Source organism: Mercurialis annua, linkage group LG2 (assembly GCF_937616625.2).
Source record: "Mercurialis annua linkage group LG2, ddMerAnnu1.2, whole genome shotgun sequence".
NCBI lineage: Eukaryota > Viridiplantae > Streptophyta > Magnoliopsida > Malpighiales > Euphorbiaceae > Mercurialis > Mercurialis annua.
Window position 1 is genome coordinate 57,176,099 of NC_065571.1, and position 22,232 is coordinate 57,198,330.

Sequence of the window (22,232 nt, forward strand, 5' to 3'; positions counted from 1 at the left end):
TCCAAATCTTTAAATATTAGGATGTCGATAAACATCGTTCTACCGTTTGTTTAACGAATTATTTAAACTTTCGTTTATATATATTTGTTAAATAAATGTGTATTTGGATGGCTCATATTGTAACTACAAAGTCCACTTATTATTATTTGTCTAAAGAATGGCTCATTTCCTTCATGGGGTGGTCATTCTTTTATATATTTATATATTGTTATCTCTGGCAAAAAAAAAACATTGTTTGAAAGTTAATCTATGTAAAATAGCTATATAAGGTAGTTTAATAGGTAATCAAATCGAAAATTTAGAGTTCAATACTCTATCAAGACTTAGGCGATTTCCCAAAACAAGAAAGAACATTATTTTAGCAAAATGTTATACGCATTTGAAAGAGAAAAGAGCATAAAGAAACTAAAATAATAAATAACTGAAAAATATATTATTAAATTGAGAAAAGAAAAATTAATCCGTTTTATTAAAAAACTCCAAATCTGTCAAACTCGTTCCGTAAAATTCTTCCGAAAGAATCGAATCCAAAAATATGAGACACGATAGCAACAACATCAGCAAGAGTAATAATATCGTGACCCAAGACGATATAAAATCATTAGATAAATAATCTTTGAAGTTTATTTTATAAAATAAAATTTAATGACTAAAGTTGAGAAAACTAAAAATTATAAGGACCTAAAATTAGATGTTATTTTGGGTTAGAAACCTACTATATCCGGAGTAAAGGCACCAAAACGTTAGATATGCAAAAGTTCAAACACCAAAACAATAATTCTCTCTTTCGGAACAAACTTAAAAACCTTGTATGGTAGTAGGATACAACGTTTTTCTGTAATCAATCCTGTAACAAGATTTCAAGGTAACTCACCTTTATGTCTTCTGCTCAAATTTTAATTAATTTTTGTGTTTTCAATTGTTTTACTCTGTTTTTTTTTAAGATTCTGAAAAACTTAGTAATCAGAAAACAAAATTATCTTGTTTTCTTGATGATCACTGCTTTTTGATTTTTTTTTATAGCCCAATTTCACTCAAAAAAATAATAGTCAGTGGGTATTAATTTCTATTGAGATGAGAATTAGATTCAAGAGATAATCTATAATGGCTTATCTGTACCAATTAGCCATTGTGGAATTGTAATCGATGCTAAAGAGAATTTATATTGAGACTAAATCTAATTTTATATTTTCTTTGTACTACCCGAGTCCGATTCAATTTTCTCAATTAATCTATCAAGTTTGAGCTCTAAAAGTGTAGCTCAATTTAGTTTTATTAGAGTTATAGAGACGAGTCGAGTTCGACTTTGACAGTATGTGGTCTCAACTTATCTCGATTGTATCCATGATTTCAGTTTCTATGTGTGCTATATTAGTTTGGCCATTTCACCTATGGCTATTGTGAAGCTTGCATTTTTTTCGCGTATGTGGAGGTAACTCACGTTCCAGTAGTAGCAGCATGTAATTTTATTATAATGGGTTTTTTTAATCTTGTTGTGTGAGAAAGATGAAAATTTTATGGAGGCATGTTAATTTAGTATATGTTTTAAAGCTAAACTTTCTGTTTAATTGAAGATATGAACTATAAAAAGAGTTTTCATTGTTGCTACTGCTTATGCTTTGTATACCAGCCACTATTCCTTGTGGTTTCTGGTTTTTGTTGAATTATATAATATTCTTACCACGTTTGTATGAAAATTAGTTGATACAACTTTTGCTTCTTCCATCTATAGTTGGTAAAATTATAAATAATGCAAGTGAGAGATATAGATAGAGACACGGAGAAAGCAGGGAACCCTCAATTAGAAAATCTTGACTTTTTATCAATTGATGGTCTTAGTTGGTGGACTATGCTTCCTGGGCTTCTTTTGCTTATTCCTCAATCGGTTGTCAACTTGTTTTTTGTGTTTCCGAGGTGCTTAATTTTTTATGTATACTTAGATGATACAGTTTGCAACTCTCGCAACTTGGAAAATGGTTATTGTTTATGTTATTGAACTCAAAAGATTTATAAATGATTATTTTGGTTAATAGAAGTCTCCCTTATTTTGATTTACTGAGATAATTGAGTGTTAAACTTGTTTTCTTTCTTGAGGTTTTGGAGGCACGTAGTATGTTTGACAGTATCAGCATGAGAATAAAACTTCCAATTGTTTAATGAACTTTATGATCATGCTTACTTATTCCCTTCCATTCTACAGCTTGCTTGAAGATCAGCACTCTGTTGTGTGTTTTATGGCGTTTATGAGAGGAGAGCCGTTAGTGGCGAAGCTGGCTACAGTCGCCAAGTACGTTGTATTACCAGGAACTATGGTGGCGGCCCTGATATATTCTCCACCTCGATATGGTTCCTCATCCAAAGACAACAAATCCCCTAAATGAGACCCAATCCGAATCCTCCTTCCTTGCTCTCGGTTCGTTTTTCATTTTCTTTTTAAATTTCTCGTTCTAATAGGATCTTCACTTCTCTTTCTCACTAGTGAATTTACAGTTTGATTGAATAGGTGATATATATGATTAAATCACAAAAATCGAAGATCTGGCTTTTCTTTAAATGTTAAAATGACTTGTATCTTTTTAACTTTGATGGCTTGATGAATCACAATTTTCTTATCATTCAGATAAAACTGTCCTTGTTAAGTAGATTATGAAGTTGAGTAATTCTGGAGATGGGCAACCGATCAAACTTTTAAAATGTTACTGTGATAATCGCTTGCTTTTGTTCCTTGTTACTTAAATTCTATAGTGTTCAAGACTCCGTTTCTAGCTATGCCTTTACTTGCTAATCACAACATTTAGATATCTTTTAGTTTATTTTATTTCAAGGCTGAGCTTACTTTCTCCTTTGGAGTAGACTAGGTATTGCCTCACTTCTTGTGTAAGGCTCTAATGAAAAGGTAGGCATTCAAGCATTCCCGGTTGTGTAGCTAAACAGGAGGGTGGCATTGCAAGTTCTGTTGTGATTTTTGGAAAAATGACTGCTTGGTTACATAGACATCGCAGTATTTATAACCGAGTAGTTGGTATAAGCTTGTTAGTTGTCACTTGAGTTAGGCACTTATCAAACACCAAACATAGAAAAAATTGGTTGTTTTTCTTTTATTTTTATGCAAATTTGTTTTCCAAAGCAGGTAAGTTTTTCAGTAAAGAAATGTTGGAACTGCAGTTTCTCATATGTCGTATAAACTTTGCTAAGATCAACCTGAAATGGTATTTTGGTGCAGGGGCAGCTTTGATGTGATTTCGCATGTAATAATGCTCGACTCAGGCAGGACCTTGTCTTTCGGTTTCCTTGAGTAGCTGTTTGCTGGTGAAAGTATGCTATTGTTATTTTCTTTTGCTAGAACTTTGAGCTGTATATTTTTCTTCTCATAACTTGCTCACTCACTGTACTACATCAATGCTCTGCCCTCATTAATCATATGGCTTAGTTTTTGGAATACAATTTTGAGCTCAATTATTCTCGATTGCGGTCTTTCTACAGGCATGTTTAATTTAGTTGTTGGAAATTATCAAAAGACTAAATAATTCTTTTTAAAAATGAAATAAGCTAAAATTCAAATTTACACGCAAATGCTCTCTAAAAACAGAATAATACATAACGGAAAATTCATAGTTTCAACTTTTTTATGTTAACTAATGCAAAAGCCTTCAAAATCCTACTCCAAATTTAATTTGGCTATAAGGAGTTAAATAATATATCAAGATCATTATTATTAGAGTTTCATTCATCAATCAAATTAACTTGTTCAAAATACAAATTGAATTAGTCACAATGAACTACTTGCCAAGCTAATTTAATAAACAAACTGCTCATTTGATACCACAAGTAGCATATATTTAAACCTTTAAGCAAGTCTGGTAGAGTTTCTGCATTTTTTTTTTCTGCCTCTTCTCCAACCGCTCTTCAAGATCGTTCGCTAATTTATGACTACTCTTCATCGATGGTACCAACCCGAGTTATTTCTGCGACACCTCTCAATTACAAAGCTAGCAAAGGTGGGAACACCGGGAAAATCAGAGCTAAGAGAACCCTTAACTTGCTTCAAAACTTCAGTCCAGAATGAATGGCTACCACTCCCCCGACCATGTTTTCATACTCAACTTTCTGAAACCCTGCATCTGCTATCATTGAAGCAAATTTGTCCTGCATTCATGAGTAAGAACACATCATAGAATAACCATATTGAGCAAAAGTGACTCCAACATATTATCCATATCACCTTATTAGAATAATCTATAACGAGTGTACTATGTTGCACACTGAAACTGAAAACGGCGAAACAAGTATTTTTACATGGATAGATTATAAATTTAAAAGTTTCAGAATTTCAAAGGCGTTTCCGGTAACAAAATGCCTAGTAGGACTCGACAAGTTCTCATGCAACATAGACGAGGTAATTCATTTGTCAGATAGACTTGCAGGATTTTGCATTTAGGGTGGGAAGACGACGCATCAGAGATGCTGAACTTCAAAAGCTAGCCAAGTTTAACAATTTTTCGGGAGAGTGAAAACGTAAGAACGATGTTTTCAGATGCACAGAAATCATGTGCTGTATTTTCCAATTAGCCAACAAAGTGGTTAATTTGTTCAGACTGATGTTCGAACTTATGTAATGATGGAAGTAAAAGATAATATTGAGTTGAAACATATGAAAGAACAGTAACATAACTGAGTAAGTACCTCTAGTTATAAGTTGTCTAAACACAGAACTAACAGAAATAAATTTGATAACAAAGACTTCTGGGTCATGTTCTTTCACCCCAGCACAAGGGACTTGCTATTATTCACGCTTCATCTAGACAGAATACATATTAAATGCACAACAGAACAGCGATTTGCTTATACAATGAATTTTCAATAAAGCAATTTTTAATTCTTCCATCTTTAGTGGCATGTAAATTCAAAATCCACCAGTTACTATCATAATTACTGTACATTTTTATAGTGACGAATAAAATAAAATGACAAATGTTTAGGAAAAAGATACTTCAACTGTATTTCAGAGAAATTGCATAGGGACCAAGGTATCACCTGAGGTGGAAATCGACGTATACTCTCAACTAAGTATTGATACGATCCTCGGTCACCCGCAACCAGCTCTCCTAGGGCTGGAATTACTGAGAATGAATAATATTCATACCTGTAAGAGAATAGAAGCAACCCTTGAAAACAGATTAAGAAAACAGAAAACCAGGATAATGTAGCTAATACATCAATAAATAGATAATTTTCAACACCAACTCGATATACACATACACCTCATGGCACAACACCCATTTACCAGATTTTTAAAACCAGAGGAAACTGGCTGATTAAATCGGCGATCAGACCAGTCTTGGTGGGGTTACTGATATTAACAAGAAAACTACCATATGGTAAATAAGTTGGCAAAAATACTTAAAAACCCCCCACCTTTGACTTTGTTTTCAATTGCACCACCATGTAGGAGAATTTTCAATTATACCCTATTTAGGGTTTTCAGTTTTTGTCTGTACCCCAATTGACTAAAATGACCTCTTTTTATTTAGAAAAAAGTTTAAATTAATCCTTCATATACTAATTTATTTGTTTTTTTCAAATGGAAAAAATAATGATACAATCCCTCTACTTAGTTGGTTTTAATAATTTTATCATTAAATTAATTAAATTATCAATTTTTTTTATTTTGGGGTACAGATGAAAACTGAAAACCCTAAATAGGGTGCAATTGAGAATTCTCCTAGGTGGTGGTGGAATTGAAAAAAAGTTCAAAGGTGGGGGAGTTTTCAGTATTTTTGCCAAATAAGTTTAAATAATTGCCAAGGATGTGAACCTGATGTCACTTAATTGTGCCAAGAATACTTACAATTCTTTAAATACCGGGACTTCCACATGGCTCAATTCAAGGCAAAGAAATCTCCCCCCTCTTTTCAATACCCTAACAAGCAAAAATAACAAAGCTTGCATAATAATTTTTCAGGACAATAAATATGAGATAAAAAAGAAAGTTTCTAAAACAAGAATAAACTGAATAACCAATATTTCAACAGAGGAATATAAATACCAAAATTCAGAACAAAAGACATTCTACATCTTTTTAACCACACTGAAAATGTATTCATATTGACAACAGGCAGCAGCACAGTTGCATTTGATGTATAGGGTTAGTATTTTAACAGAATAAGAAGAAATTAAAGCTCCAACATATATTCCATGATCAAAGATATTTAATTTCTGAAATATCTCATTGGAGAATAGATATTAAGATTCTCACAACAAACAGTAAACCCCATGTTGTGTAACTAGCACAGCAATCATTACTCCTAAATAAGACCGAGTGCTATTGCATATTGTTATTTTAAATAGAATTGTATTTTTTAATTTACCCGTAAATTAAGTAGGATTTCTAATAAAAACGAAAATAAAAGACATTAAAACCCAAAACATTTCAACAAAGTACATTTCAACGAATGTGGAAAATAACAAGTTACCTTCAAATCCCTATAACTATAGATAAATAATAAAGCTCCAGCTAATTGAATTCATCAGGTCCAAATCTTAGTTCCCTATGACTGAATAAAACAAATTTACGCTATGGCTAAGTGATTTAAATAAATTAATCAAATTGAACAGGAAAAACTTTATAAGCGCCAAACTAACTTTATACTAAAACAACAAAAGAAAGTTTGCTCATTATTTTTCTGTATTGAGGGCTTCTCAGCTGCATCAGCATTCATGGTAATACATTCATTACTAATCATCCAAAACACATATCTTAGCTTGGCATTTCAAGTCCCATACCCTTTCTCATCCATAAGACACTGATCAAGACAAACTAATACATAATTTTTTTTTCCAACTATCGGTCCTATACATTCACCAAATAGAGGTAATAAAAAAATTCTAAAGCTGCATGTGTATACTTTGTCAGATAATTAAAAATTCACTAAATTTGGCCAAAAAAAACTTGTCTAATAACACAAACTATGCTTAATCTCCTCTCTGAGATCAACTTGGTACTACTAACATGTTACTTTACATGATCCTCTTCAAGAAATGCAACAAGGTGCAATAAATCCACATACCTAATTTAATGCACTGTCATCTTGTATCCATGTAAAATCAAGACAAAAAATGCATATGTGAAACCCATATGAATGAAGGAGGAAAAGGAACCCACTGGTTACTCGAAAATGTTCTTTGTTAGGGAGATTGGTCCTTAACTTGATAAACATTATGTAAACCAATTGGATTTTGCCAAAGGACAAGCTAAGAAATTATATGCATACCTATGAGCTTCAGCAAGAACTTTCTCTATATGTGTAACATTCCTAATTCCAAATGCAATTGTGTAACCATCCATTGAATTATCTGGAAAATTCAAGGCCTCAGCATCTCCTTCGACCCATACAAGAGATTTATCTTCTCTAAAACCTACAAATGGAAAACAAATAAACAAATTCCCTCAAGCAATATTTAGAATTACTCAACGGATTCTCAAAATAGCTATGCAGATTATATTTAACCTCTCTCTATCGAACGCTTTCTGCCAACATTCAGCATGTTTGGGTTGATGTCACATACATAGATCTGAGTTTCTTCTTGTAAATGATCATTCTGAGGATCTTGAACTGCTTTATATCTGATGCTGTTTACAGTTTCTAATATCCTAAAAGCTATATCCCCTGAATTAGAAACAGTCAAAAAAATTAGGATCTATCATTTTCCAACTCTCAGTTCTAAAGTAAGAAGTCCATGACTTACAAACAATTTTTTTAGTTTACATTGTATAATTGAACACTCAAACCTATAGTAAGGGGAAAGAAAGAATGTGATTTCAATTAAATTTTAAAAAATGCATCCATAATCACCCCTTTTTAAAGAACAACTATAAAACTAGCATGGAGAATTCTTCACTCATACCAGTAAATTTAAATACCATTAAGAAAAGTACCCAAACAAAGAAATCTTACCTCCTAAAAATCTCATTCAAGTTTTATAAACACTAGCTGCATCATCAATCATTTATTTTGAGCATCAATTTTTCCACTTCAAGTCATAACCTTCCTTAATGCAGCCGATAATTTTTTTTGTTTTTAAAGTGTAGTAACTACTTTGAAAGGAATGATTAGGTAGGTAAGTTCAAATCGGAAGAATTCAGATTCAGATTCATTTAAAATGCATCTATGGAAGTTAAAAGGAGAAAAATTTCAGCGCCATACAAAGAATTTCTTTGATAAAATGCTCGAGGTCTGGTCAACATCAAATAAGGAATAATATTGCCTCATTGATACCCATCAGAGCTCAAATTCCTATGAAAAGGAGATTTAATGAAAGCCGGAGACATACATATTCATACAAGTGTGTCTATGCATACACCCGCAGCTTTAAGAAACAACCTTGAAGGAAAAACTATGGATTTTACTCCAAAACAATTTTGAATGCCACCATAAGAATTACAATATTCAGCTTTGAATTTTAAAGTTGTTCTCTGTTCAAGAATATCATATGCCAAGTTTCTAGTCCATAAAAAAAGAACACGAGACAGAATCATGAATAACAAAGGGGTACCTACCTGTCCCACCAGCCACGTCGATATGCTTCATCCCAGGAAATGGATTTAGTTTCGAGACCAATCTGAACGATACCACATACAACACATGTAAGCATGAAGGCAAAGTAAGGTAAGGTCTCTATAGCGAAAATTTAAACAGTTACTAAAAACACCCTCAGCAACTAACCTGTCCTTCCACAATCTATGCAATCCACCGCTCATTAGATCATTCATACGATCATAATTCGAGGCAACATTGCTGAACACATTACTAACCATTCGACTTTTTTCTTCTTCCCTTACCTCTTTAAACCCTGGACATTATATCCAATATGTTAATTCAATCTAATATCTGTCAATATGAAAAAACAGGCACTTCAATTTTGACATTAAATCAGCTTAATTAAAAAAATGAAATTGACAGTATAACCAAACAAAATTGGAATGAATTGAACTCAAATCTAAAATCAAGAACTCGGCTAATAAAAAGGACTAGAGTGAAAGTACCAAAACTTGTAGCGTGCGAATGTAATTCAGCAGCTGAAGAAAGCATATAAAAGCATTTGCGACCGCCAAACTTCCTGCTTGCCGATCTCAGCGCCATGGTTGCTGCTAAGTGTAAGAATACCAGCAAATAAAATCACGTAATTTTGTTAAAATTGGAGGTGGCAGATAAGTGATTTTTGGCGGTTTGAGTTTTACTATTTAGGTTTGGGTAGATTTTGGGTTGGGTAAATTTTAGAGTGATTTTGGGTTGGACGAGTTGGGTCAAGAAATCCAAAACTTGAAAACCTTTATTTTGGTTCGGTTTGGCTTGATCAATTTGAAATTATAAAACATTAGTCTTTTTGGTTCAGTTCAATTTGGTTTTTAAAAAAAGTAAAAAAGCTCAGTTTGGTTCAATTTGTAATTATAAAAAAAAAAAAAAAAATTGGTTCAGCTCGGTTTGCCTTTGAAAAACAAAGAAACTTTTGATTTGGTCTGATTCCATATTAATTGCTAAAAGTTTGACACAGAAATTTGCAAGTGTTTGATATTCATTATCGGTGTTCTTTTACTTTAGCTTCCATAATTTGTCTTGCCAAATGATCTTCAAGTCGTGATGCGACGTTTTAAATATTGTACTCAAATCGCTATAAACTGAAATAGTTAGAATCTACTATTACAAACAACCCTAAAATAAAGCATACAAAAAAACAAAGTAAATGTATATTTTCCTTTCGGAATCCATAAATTTTTAAAATTCCAATCGACTATTCATTTGCAGAAGATCATTAAGATCGTGTAGGACATGAAGTAATAAAAGTGATTATGATTACAAATTGCTTTAATATTTATTTTCTTTTTACCCCTTCTCTTTACAAGAAATTTGCACCCTCTCCAAACAGTAATGAAGCCTCATTGAAACTGATTCAAAACCAACTCTAAAGGACTTCTGCAATGAGTTTTTCAGTAAGAGCTTTTGAAAGTCCCATCACCGTGTCGGTACTGCCCACCTGCAAATATCAAAATTTGCGTTGTCGTTAGAAAGAGAGCAAATGTAGAATTCTGCAGACTACAGGAAGAAAATAAAATGTTCCAACTGGGGACATTGCATTTTTGCTTTAGACCAGACAGATCAAAATCAACTAGATTGGCTCTAATCATGAACTTGATGTTAGGTGTTACATGATGCTCGAGTACATCATAATCCCAGATTACGCCTACTATAATGGTAGTGTGAAATTAAGCAAAGATATCTAAACTAGAGAGTAAGAAACAGCTACCACTTTTTCGACACACGGTGATATAAGTGGGTGCTCAAGCATGAGACCTCCTGCAACATTGAACGTAATTCCATCTTCAATCTGAGAAGAACTCACCATCATAAGACGGATATATTAGCGATAATTAGAAAAAAGTTACTTGCCATCATATCAAATGGAGAGTGATTTTTGTAAAGTGTACCAGAGTATCGATGACGTCTTCAGGTATCTCACGGAAATAAACCTGCATGCACCACCAGAATCAATATTGTTTTTCAAATATATATGCATCCTATGGTCATATACTTGTATCAAAAGTGTGAGAATTAACTTTATATACAGAATTCACACGGCTGGCTGGAGGTGTTGTAAATTAATTTACATTGGACTGAAATCAATATTAATATTGGACTAACATCCAAAATTAGAGGGACTTGAAAAATAACAAAACGTGTAAATGGTCATATGGGTTAAACATCTAAATATACACGAAGAAACTAAGTAGAGAAACTCCGTTTTCATATCTCAAAATGTGATCATTCAGATAACATAACCAGAAATACTAAAAGTAGAATAAAAAGTCATGATATAATAATAACCACAAAGATTGTCTAATTTCAAATAAACATAACGAGTTTCACTTAATTCTTAAAACTGCATAATAAACTTAACTCCAGTGCCGCTGTATATAAAGAGTATCAAGAGAATGAAAACAAAAACCAAATCCCAATAACTGGCGGCATAAGAATAATAGTGAGTTAGCAACAAAATAAATATCAGATTTCTGTCATTCGGATTGTTTCGTCCTCTACTGGATGTCATAGAGATTGCTAAACCGAAATTCATATATTCAAAGAATCAATTATCTAACATTCTAGAATCAGATCATGTGATCTTAAACTGAAATTGCTAGCGTAAGAAAATAGTACCTCTGCCCTCTCCCATGCTCCTTTGCTTTTGCCGGTAGAAAGGTTAGTTACTAGTATAGATCCTACAACAGCTCCATGATCACTAGAATAACCTGCAAGGACATGGCTGTTAAACCAGTTTGAAACATGTAACAAAAGGAATAGAAAAAACCATTTCCGCCAACCTTTGATGAAATATCGTGCTTCTTCCTTGCTGGTTGGCTTTTCTCTCACTGTTCCTTTATAAATCACCACCTAAAATCGGTAAGAATGAGAATTAGAAATCAAGGGAAAACGTTTACTTGCCAATATAAAAATAATTGACAAATGGCAATCATGTTTGCTAGTGTTTTGTGTTTAAAAGGTTAACATGTCCGCTCTTCTAGCTTAAGTGAGGTCGCGGGTTCTAACCGTACTCATGTATGCAGCCGTTTAAAACTTGGGGCCAGAGCTTTGCCTCCCGCAAGGGACCTACCCGGCTCGAATGGGGATTAGTCTGAATGTGGAAGGCTTAAAGGTGCCGTTTCATAGTTGGAATCCGTTCAGGACACCTCATGATCAAATCATCAAAAAAAAAAGGTTAACATGTCCTATTAAGGCCAAATTCAAAAAGAAAAAAGAAACCATGATCATTTCATTTGTGCAATCATTTTTATTTTATTGACTGTGCCAATTGAAGTCATAAAATTCACATTACTTGTGGTCAAATTGAATGTAGGAATGCCATAAAGTACAAATGCAACGTATGTCATACAGTCGAGTGATTAAAAAGTGCTTTTTTTCCAGCTTGCAAATAAAAAACAAACCCCCTTTCCCTTTAAAAAAACAATGTCGAATTTCAAAGGGGAAAAAGTATAATAAAAATTTGTAAATCATCATGCAGACAGATAATAATAAGAGAAATTCCTTTTCCAAATGATCTTCCTGAACAGACTCTAGGTGCATAGTAACTACCCTACTACATTAAAGTAGTCACAATGGTTACCCTGCGTAATATTTACACAAAATTAAAGAGGCACTAAAGTTTTAAATTTTGTTTGGTCATTTTCCTGTTTATTGACTACAGGACACATATAAACACTAAAAAAAGATATAGGCTATGATAAATATAAATAAGAATTCAGTATTCAAATCAGCAAAGTTAAGAATTTCTTGACTGTGGATATCATTGGGAGGAGCTATGTGGGACCTCAAAGGGCTCTGTAGCTTAATCCATTTTTGTTTACTGATGTTTTTATTACTTTGGCCCTCCCAAATTAGCTTTAACGAATCGTCATCTTGTTTCACATGACATTTATACACCAATAAAAATGATAAACAAGAGAAATAATCACAAAAAGCTATTTGACTTGAGATTTATTGATAAACAGATCAGCAGTGAAGCACATGGATTTTCTTGCGCTGTTTGAGAAGAGCCTAACTCGAGTAAGTGGCACATTTATGTGTTGATTAAAGGCTACCATTTTCTAGTTATATAAATTTGCCAACTGTGAATTAGTCCAACAAACCCTTTAAATGATGCGGGAAGAAAAAAATTAGAGTTCCATACTTAACCTTTTATTTGATTTTAATGTTTTTCTATACAGATTTCTTATATGCATTATTTAGTATAGGAATAGCCAGTCACTGAATGTAATAAAGTAGTTCTAACTTTGCTAACACTTCCGTTTTGAAGGCAGAAGAGTTCTAGCAACAATTTTTTATATACAAGTCTTCAAAAGTAAGCAAGTTACATGTACAGTAGGACTAACGAGATATAGGACATACTGTGTCTGCTGTAATCAGCAAGGTTGTAGGGGAATTCACTTCCAACTGAGCCATAGTTTGGAGCCTTGCTACAATAGCATCTGCCTAGGAATAAAACAAAAAATTACAATAAAGGATAAAAGTATGTTAATGATTATAACAATTATAGGGCATGAATTTAATAGAACATGCTAAAATATTGTGCAACATAAGTTGCATCACAAGATCAATTTAAACCATTGAGACACTATTACTTAAAAAGACACGTGTTTTCCCTTATACTATTACTTTCATCATGAAAGCACAAACTCGATGCAGAAAGTACACGAGTAAAACAAACATTCTGGCTAAATGACTATGGTAGGCTTAAGTTGCAACTTATATAGTTTTTTCAAGGATGTTAATCAAATTTTAAATTGAGATTCATTAATAAAATAAAAAGGAATCATTGGTATAGAAATCCAACCTTTGCCTGAGCCAAAGCCATAACCAATTCCTCAGGCGTATCTCTCCTTATGCTCTTTTCATCTATATCTGCAGTCTAAACTGATTAACCATTAAATTTTCAACTTCAAATGACCACATGAAAAAAATATAAAGGGTACAGAGAACACATGCACACACGTGCACATAAACTGATGAAATAAGCTGCTTAAGAATATACCACGATTGAGAATTCATATCCCATCTCGGCTAGAATTTGTCGCCTTGCCATGGACGATGAACCCAAAATTATCTGTCAATAACATACAGTCAACTAAATAAGCAACTCGGGATTTTGATCATCGATAAAAGAAACTGCTGACCGATTCAATTTATAAAATCCAATTGTAACCAAGCAATCCAGAACTCCAAAATATCATTTACAAATTTACAATCTATTAACAAATTGATTGATAAAGCAAATTCAGGCAGTGATAGATTAATAATATAAACAAATTTGCTAACCTTGACATTTTGAAAATCTACATGATTCCGATATTCCGAAAAGCCTTGAGTGTGAATAGAATCTGTAGTACTCCCACATCTGCAATCAACTACATTTGCTACCTTATGTGCAAGTTTTAGTGGCTGGTGTGACATCAATAAAACAAGCAACATGGTTTAGTTTAGCCTAACTCCATCCCTAATTCTCCATTAAAAAGCATCAACATCACTAATTAAGCGAAAAGAACAGAAAACTTAACATAATTATATGATACCAAACCTGAATTGGGGATTTGCACATATCAATTTGATGACTGTCTTTGAAGCTCCATTTCTTTCTTATGAATGCTAAAGAAACAAGCGGTGGTCTTGAAATAGTAGCGAAAGAAGCAAGACGCAACATCACGGCGGAGACACGCTTGTTACGGTGCTGACCACCACGTCCCGACGCTCTGTCAGATTTCTATTTTTCAGTTACTGTTCAAAAAAACATAAAAGAAAAGAGAAAAGAGGCCAAAACGACGTCGTAGAACGCTCTTATCTTATCTGTTTAAGCACTTGTAGCTCAACAACAGTAATTTTTTAACCTCATTGCTTATCAAATGCTTAAACCCTAGGTATCTGTAAACTCTGATTTATTGCTACTTCAATTACTCATTCATTACTATAATTTGATGATAATTTTGTTTTTCAGGTGTACAATTCATCTCAATGTTCAGAAGCAGCAATATCGTGTCGCGAATTTTCGAGCGCCAAATTCGGACTCCTCCTCCGGCCACCTCTGTAATTCTCTTCGTTTTTAATACCATAGCTTTATGTTGCCCTAGTAATGCACCTGTGATTGTTTGCTATGTTAGTTTGTGTACATTTAATTGAACTATGCCTCAACTCCAGCTCTGAATCATGAGGTGGCGTGGTTACAGGTTCATTCTGCTCGTCAATTTTATGAGAATTTAGTCCCCAGTCACACCATTTATGATGTTGAGTCCCCGGACCATTCGTTCCGCAAATTCACTGATGATGGTCACTACCTCATTACTTTTAGTAGAAATCACCAGGAGCTTGTTGTTTATAGGCCGAAATGGCTTTCCTATTCTTGTAAAGGTGAAGATTGTTGTCTTCCCGATAGATCAAAGAGGTTTGATAGCTTCTTTACGCAACTTTACGTTGTTTCGCTTGCTTCCGCTAATGAGGTTATATGTAAAGATTTCTTTCTTTATGTGGAGAGTTTACGATTCGGTCTTTTTGCTACTTCTACTGCTCAATTTCATGAAACGCCTGCCGTTGGAGGCGCTATACCGGGAGTCCCGTCCATTGAAAAGATCACTTTTCATCTTTTGAGGTGTGTCTTTCTATTCTGTTTACATCAGCTGTGGCGTGATTTCTTTTCGTGTATTAAGTTTGTTTTCTTTCCTCTTATTTGTATAATTAGATTGGAAGATGGGGTAATTCTGGATGAGAAGGCTTTTCAGAATGATTTTATTAACCTTGCCCACAACATGGGTGTCTTCTTGTATGATGATTTACTGGCAGTCGTGTCACTTCGTTACCAAACTATACACATTCTCCAAATTAGAGAATCCGGTAATCTTGTCAATGTGCGTGCTATTGGTGCATTTTGCCGTGAAGATGATGAGCTTTTTCTCAATTCCAGTGCTCAGGCAAGTAGAGTTTCTTTTAATTCTTTTGATAAGACTTGATACTGCCATTGCATTTTAGCCCTTTGGCAGAGGTAAAATTAGTCAATCTCCTTGTTGGTATTTGGCCCAACACCTATGATGCACATAAACCCTTAGGAAGCTTTCCTTAAATGTTTCCGAAATTGTAAAAAAACTCATGAAATATTAAGTCGTTTTATGTAAATAATAAAATTAGATACCCCATTCCGATTAGAGAACTCGTTTCCTTAATAAACAAAAAAATTTAAGGAATTACATATAAACAAATAAAATCTAATCAGGTACCCACAAACCATATGATTTACATGATCTATGTAATCCACAAAAAAGAAGTTATTTCTATTCCTAAAAACACTCTTATATTAATTCCATATTATTATTTATTATGAATTTAAATTTGATTATATTCGATTAGTTTATTTGAATGGAAATTTATTTTTTTATAATTAAAATTTAATGTATAATTTTTTAATTATTTTTAATTTTTATAAATATACCCATATATTTTTATTAATTACACGTTTTCCTTTGTTTCTTATATTTTGAAAAAAGTTGTTTCACCATTTTTGTTTCAATTTCCGTTTCTAAACATTGGAAACATAATTTTTTTTTAAAAAAAAAATGAGAAAAACCAAGAGGTAGCAGCTAGTTATTTTTTTGCATGTTTTTGATAAATAATGACCCTTCAAGCTATCCACTCCACTTACAAAATGAAATTCTTATGAGGCTGCTTTGGAAATCAATCAACATTTTCATATAGTGTATGCAATTGCACATGTTTTAACAAGCATGAGACACTCACTTATTGGAATATTTGGCCGATGGAAGATTAGGTTTGGTGATCATGGAACTGACAGCTGATCAATGAACTATTAATTGCAGTACATGGCAACCCTTGACAAAAGTAAAATGCATCAACCATCTCAGAATCATCTTGAAAATAGTGTGCATGATACCCAACCAGGTTCAGACAATTCTTTCCTGAGTGGCATCAAGCAACGGTTGCTTTCTTTCATTTTCAGAGGGATATGGAATGAAGACAAAAATAAAGACGTGGTTGGTTATTTGACTTTTCAAATCTTGATTTTCTTTCACTTTTCAAAGAATATTTTGACACTCCATTTGATTCATTAAGAGATTTCAACTGAAAATCTTCAGTCTCAAGGACACTCTTAAAATAAGAGATCTGAAATTGGTAGTACACAAGTTCTCCTGTGATTGATTAGATTAAAGAACCTAGATTAGGCTGGTGAAGGTGGACCGTGGATGGAGACTTTATTTAAATGAATTTAATTATTTGTTAAAAAGTTGAAAGGCATGCAGTTACTTGTTTTATGTTACAGTTATTTGCTTTCGAAGTTTGTCCTTCCAATTCTGTAAATTTCAATATTGTGATAGTACTTGTTTTTAACTTGTTTGGTGAACCTAATAAATGACAGTTGCTAAATATCTCGGAATTGCTTTTACCGAGTTAAATATTTTTGCACTTACTGAACTAATTTTTTTTTTTTTGCCAAAACGGTTAGCAATGTTTCATTTATATTTTAGTAACCGGAATTGTATTTTTCCATTTATGGAAGGTTACCCAATCAACTCCGGCCGATAATTGCCTATGTGGCCGACGGGATTGCCTGCGTGGTAAAGTTGGACTCCCAACAACCTGTCACCTATATAGGCAATTACAGGCTGAAATTGATCGAGTAATTTTTCGTTGTTGGAAAATGGAAGTTTGGTTATCAAAATGTAATAAATGAAACGTTGGTAACCGTTTTGTAAAAAGTGTATAGCTACGAAACTGGAAAAATATTTAATCCTTTATTTACTCAGAGAGACTCACTACTTTAATTGCACTGCTTTCCTCCATCAGAGAGTCCAATGCTTGAAGAAGAAGTTCTATTTCCATTTTCAAGATTATGTTGACTTGATTATTTGGAAGGTGCGGTAACAAATACCTAGTGAGTTTTTAAAATTGTTTGTGGACATGAAGTTCAACTATTTATTTGTAAATGACCCTTGAACAGGTACAATTCTTGGATCGGCATCACCTGCTTATCAAGTTTGGTAGTGTAGATGGAGGGGTAAGACTGTTTTTGTGTACTGCTTATTAATGATGTTTACATGGGTGTGATATTCTTCAATTAGATAGAGCCATATGTAAATTTACGGTCTAATTAACGTCTCTATAGGGCACACCAAAAAAGGAAAAAAGATGTGCACTAGTCCATTCTGATAAGAAAAAGGGTTAGATTTCAACAAAGATGCGTCAGTCTATTTCCAAAAGGATACATACAGGAGCAAGAGATATCTCCTGCACAGGAAAACAAATTTACGTAAGGATATCTATCTCTAAGACTGTTACGAACAAGCTTCCTCTTCATTTCGATCTCTTCGACTTCTAAAAACTAATATAGTCAGGGATATCAACCAATAGGAGATGGCTCATAAATCTATAGGAGATAATGCATCCCTTAAATGTATTATTCCCCCATTTATCCCAGATGAACCAAGAAAACTTTTCTGTTTAATTGTTTAAGCATTTGTGATGGAGAACATGTCTATGAATTCTATTATGCGTATGCTTGAGTTGTAAATAGCGGAAGCTAACTTTAGATTTGAAGTGTTAGGTCTGAAATTAAGAGAAATAAAGAAACAATAAATAGTTTTTTTTAGGAATCACACCTAGACTTAGGAATCACACCTCAGGAAAAGAAAAGGGGATTAATTCGCACCTAATCGAATTGCTCGATATGGACTTTTTAGATAACGGAAATGCTTTTTGAAATGCTTCAGGTATCAAGAAGTGCGGATCACCAACCCTCATTCTTTACTGTATATAACATGGATACAACTGAAGTTGTCGCTTTTTACCAGGTATATACTTGTAAGTCGTAGTTGTTTTGCTATATCTCATCAATGAACTTTTCACAGTTTTCCAATATTGGTCATCTATCTCATACAGAATTCAGAAGATGAGCTTTATCTCTTGTTTGAGCAGTTTTCTAACCATTTCTATGCAACATCAAGAAATTCATTGTACATGAATTTCATATCTTCCCATTCAAACAATATTCACGCTTTTGAGCAACTACGGTCCATCAAGATTAAAGCTAGCAATTATTCATCGGTAAATTCTCATCTCATGAACTTCCTTTGGGGAATTAGTTACGGCAAAATGTGTCTTTTTCTAGTTTATACGCAAAAGTGTCTTCTTATTCAGAGTACTTTAATATGCTAATGAATTATTGCAGTTTGTGAAGAAGATGTTGGCTTCTTTGCCTTTTAATTGTCAATCATTGTGTCCTTCTCCCTATTTCGACCAATCTCTATTCCGGTTTGATGACAAGGTTTGATTCAGAAACTATCAAAATTTCTTTTTGTTGTTTATATGTACTATAGTCTATATATGTGTAGCAATTATACTTGTTACTTCTGTTCATTTTGCGTTAAGCATGCACATTAATTGGATTAGGATCCAGCAAATATAACTTTCATTTTTTTCTTTTATTAATTGGATCAGAGATCCAAATATGAGCATAACCCATTTTTACTTTTGTATCACCATGTAAACATGTAGTAATCTTTTGAGGCTTTCATGTGATTTTTTTTTCTCAATTATGTCGGTGACTTTTATGCTTAGTTAAGCGATTGATCATCATATATCATTCCTGTCTCTTTTGTTTTGTTAATTTCTTTCTATGTATTAGTTGCTTAGATTTGACTCCAACAATTTAAAAGTGCTAATTTCTAAGTATGCTAGAGAGAAATTGTCTCATTGTTTTTCATTTTTATTTAGGATTCAAGAAGAAAGAGCAAGGAAAATAATATAAGTTTAAATTTTAGCAGTTTAACAAAGATAGTGATCGACTCTTGGTTACCATTAAAAAAAAGCTTATCCTCTAGAAAAAAACCCCCCACCTTTTAGCACCAATTCGTTTGCACCCTCATGTTGTAAAACCACCAAATATACCCAAATTACGACCTTTCACTTTCAATTGCACCCTCAAAAATCAAAATCCACACCTTTTGGTTTCAATTACACCCTTAAGCATTAAATTGACCTTTTTCCGGTACTTCAAATTTTTATAAATATTCTAAATGATCCTCATAGTTATAATTAAAACAAAAAAACCATCTTTCTTAAATTTTAAAAAATTAATAATTGTTTTAATTAAATATAAATCAATTAAATATATTAACAAAAAAGCCATTAAAAAAACAAGACAAATAGAGGAAGGATGCAAAATTATACAAAAGAAAGCAACAGAATATGTTAGATATTGACATAAAGTCTTAAGAGGACATTGGATTATCCCAAGTCATGCATCCTACTCCTTTCCAAAGAGTGATAGGACAAAATTGAAAAGAAGTTTAGAGATTTGAGAGAAATAGAAAAAGCTTTGAATATATCTTGAAAATGACTAGATTAAGGATTTTTTTGTCTTCTTTTAGCCACTGTTGGAATATATTTTATGCGTGTTTGCTAATTAAACTTATATCGTCGGTTTACCTTTGATCATTCCGTTGTTGTAGCTTATATCCGCAACTGACCGACATAGACCTTCGACAGACCATCCCATCAAATTCATTTCTAGACGACAACCATATACACTCAAATTCAAGATCAAACCAGGTAAAGAAACATGATTGTAGTGGATAGTTGAGAATTTGATCTAAATGTGCCCTGTTTTCCCTTTAGGTCCTGAAGCCGGAAGTATCGATGGTCGAAGTAGAAAGGTTTCGTCGTTTCTTTTTCATCCTTTTTTGCCCATAGCTCTCTCCATTCAACAGACGTTGTTCTTGCAGCCTTCAGTCAATATCCACTTTAGAGGATGAAGTTTGCATTCTGGACATTGAGATGATCGCAAGTCTGTTTCTTTAGTTCTCTCTCAGAAACCTTAGGTATGTATGAGGGAATTTATATATCAAAGATGTCGAAAACAATGTAATTAATGTGTACTAGAGCATAGTGTGGCATAACCAAATCTTTTCCCACTTCCAAATGTATTACTTTTTCTTCTAAGTGAAGAAATTTATGACAGGAAAAAGCTTGTATTTGTCTTTGATATTGTTCCGGTTATGTTAAAAATCACGGAATATTAATTAAATGATATCTGACTGTGACCTTCCTATGAACGATTCTCCTGTTATTTTAGCTGATGGGTCGGAATCTTATATTGACGAATCTAGAATGATTAATCCAATATTTGTATTACTTTTGTCATCTATTCTTAGTTTACCTCGGTTATCTTTTAACTTAATTTATGTTAATGAACTGACACATACTCTCAATTGTCGTGCTTTATTTTCTCTTCGAGATCTTATAACAGAGAAGATTATTGGTAGGAGACATGAAAAATACCAAACTCAATAGCTTCGACTGCAATTATCATTCATTTTGAAGCATATTGTCAGATGGATTATCCTTCTCTCCATTTGCCAAACATTTTTTTTAGAGTTTTTTAAGTACTGTCTTCTTTAAATTGCAAGTCTTATCACTTTACAAATTCTTTTAAATTAATATACTCTCGTTTTGGGTCCTTGTGCAATTAATGCGAAAGCCGCATTGAAATATTTTTTTCATTGTTATTGATGACTATTCTCAAATGGCATGGTTATTATTATTTTAATTTGTATGCTGAAATCCAAACTCAATTTAGCATGTTCATGCAAATTTTGAAAAGTAACAATGACAAAGTATATAAGAAATTTTTTAAATTTATATGGTAAATCGTGATTTAGATACTAATTTACTTGATATTAACAAATTTATCTGCATGAAGACTGACTTATTGGATGTAAATAAGTGTTTTCTGTTAAAATTGATCTTGATAACTCTATTGCTAAATTAAAAGCTTGATTTATTGCTAAAGGCTATGCTCAAACATGCGAATTAGATTATTTTGATACATTTTCATCTATTTCTAAACTTGCATCTAACACGAAGGCCATCAAGGCGATGCTTTAACTTGTAGCAAAGACTAGGGGTGATGACCTAGTAGAAAAGGTCCCTATAAGCGTCACTCGTGTTTTAGAGAAAGAAAGAGATTTCAGACTTAAGCGAGATTAAAGATTGTAAGATATGGATTTTTGCAGGGGTTGGAAGGGGAAAATTGAAATTTTTTTGTTTGCATATGATATTCGGCGATAAAATATGTAAATTTAATGCCAAATTAGCTCAGGTCCACTGATACAATGTTTAATATGTATATGATGATGGATTCACCACTCAATGAGAAACATGGCAATGATCAGTGATTTTTTGTTTTTTAATTTTGATTTTTTTTATTTCATTTGACTGCAGAACGGTTCATGATGAGAAGGATGAGACTGTGGAGCAAAAGAAAAGCAGCACAAAAGAAAACGGAGAAATAATCTGAAAAATAAATAAATTTTATTAATATTAATAGAAAATATACTTTTTATAAATTCATTTTATACAGAACAAATTATACATGTGCGAAAACAATTCAAAAATATAAAATTGCCCATAATTTTTGAAATATTCTATGCCAAATTGAGAGGTGAATTTGACCCTTTTGTTAAAAAAACTTATGTACCAATAAAATCCATAAAATCAATTTAATTAAATGACAACATTAGAAGGAGTAAGCCCCACCATTTAGGTTTTAAATGGCAAAGCTTGAAAATGGGCGGTCACCGACCCCTTCTCTCTTTCCCTTTCCACACAAAT

The 22,232-nt window shown here is 32.9% G+C and overlaps 4 protein-coding genes across 7 annotated transcripts; 2 read left to right on the forward strand and 2 right to left on the reverse strand.

The window, feature by feature from the left end:
• The first annotated feature begins 753 nt into the window (after positions 1–753).
• LOC126670755 (uncharacterized) lies at positions 754–3,444 on the forward strand. 3 transcript variants are annotated; one of them, XR_007638787.2, is made up of 3 exons: positions 754–865; positions 2,201–2,413; positions 3,224–3,444. XR_007638787.2 is itself a non-coding variant. In XM_050364576.2 (3 exons), exons 1-2 carry the CDS (start codon positions 1,751–1,753, stop codon positions 2,379–2,381), a joined length of 345 nt encoding a protein of 114 aa, XP_050220533.1. In that variant the 5' UTR covers positions 1,550–1,750; the 3' UTR covers positions 2,382–2,413; positions 3,224–3,444. The 3 variants fall into 3 exon arrangements, 1 of the variants encoding a protein (XP_050220533.1); XR_007638788.2 differs by lacking the exon at positions 754–865 and adding an exon at positions 1,050–1,432; XM_050364576.2 differs by lacking the exon at positions 754–865 and adding an exon at positions 1,550–1,914.
• A 244-nt stretch (positions 3,445–3,688) lies between these two features.
• On the reverse strand, positions 3,689–9,335 carry LOC126670191 (2-methoxy-6-polyprenyl-1,4-benzoquinol methylase, mitochondrial). Its single transcript, XM_050363858.2, has 8 exons — positions 9,044–9,335; positions 8,724–8,850; positions 8,558–8,619; positions 7,509–7,667; positions 7,272–7,416; positions 5,849–5,920; positions 5,035–5,143; positions 3,689–4,146 (listed from the first exon to the last, which is right to left on the reverse strand). Exons 1-8 carry the CDS (start codon positions 9,138–9,140, stop codon positions 4,045–4,047), a joined length of 873 nt encoding a protein of 290 aa, XP_050219815.1. The 5' UTR covers positions 9,141–9,335; the 3' UTR covers positions 3,689–4,044.
• Positions 9,336–9,726: 391 nt separating this feature from the next.
• LOC126667589 (uncharacterized) lies at positions 9,727–14,362 on the reverse strand. Its single transcript, XM_050360592.2, has 10 exons — positions 14,143–14,362; positions 13,884–14,006; positions 13,600–13,671; positions 13,402–13,476; positions 12,957–13,040; positions 11,375–11,444; positions 11,211–11,302; positions 10,484–10,525; positions 10,303–10,383; positions 9,727–10,032 (listed from the first exon to the last, which is right to left on the reverse strand). The coding sequence occupies exons 1-10, from the start codon at positions 14,263–14,265 to the stop codon at positions 9,961–9,963; spliced, it is 834 nt and encodes a 277-aa protein (XP_050216549.1). The 5' UTR covers positions 14,266–14,362; the 3' UTR covers positions 9,727–9,960.
• A 29-nt stretch (positions 14,363–14,391) lies between these two features.
• Positions 14,392–20,674, forward strand: LOC126667588 (light-mediated development protein DET1). Of its 2 annotated transcripts, XM_050360591.2 has the most exons (12): positions 14,392–14,479; positions 14,557–14,645; positions 14,786–15,204; positions 15,295–15,523; positions 16,424–16,597; positions 17,409–17,477; positions 17,563–17,619; positions 18,332–18,412; positions 18,501–18,665; positions 18,790–18,885; positions 20,072–20,171; positions 20,238–20,674. In XM_050360591.2, the coding sequence occupies exons 2-12, from the start codon at positions 14,574–14,576 to the stop codon at positions 20,372–20,374; spliced, it is 1,599 nt and encodes a 532-aa protein (XP_050216548.1). In that variant the 5' UTR covers positions 14,392–14,479; positions 14,557–14,573; the 3' UTR covers positions 20,375–20,674. The 2 variants fall into 2 exon arrangements, with proteins under 2 accessions (XP_050216548.1, XP_050216547.1); XM_050360590.2 differs by lacking the exon at positions 14,392–14,479 and having other exon boundaries at positions 14,495–14,645; positions 14,757–15,204.
• The last annotated feature ends 1,558 nt before the right edge of the window (positions 20,675–22,232 follow it).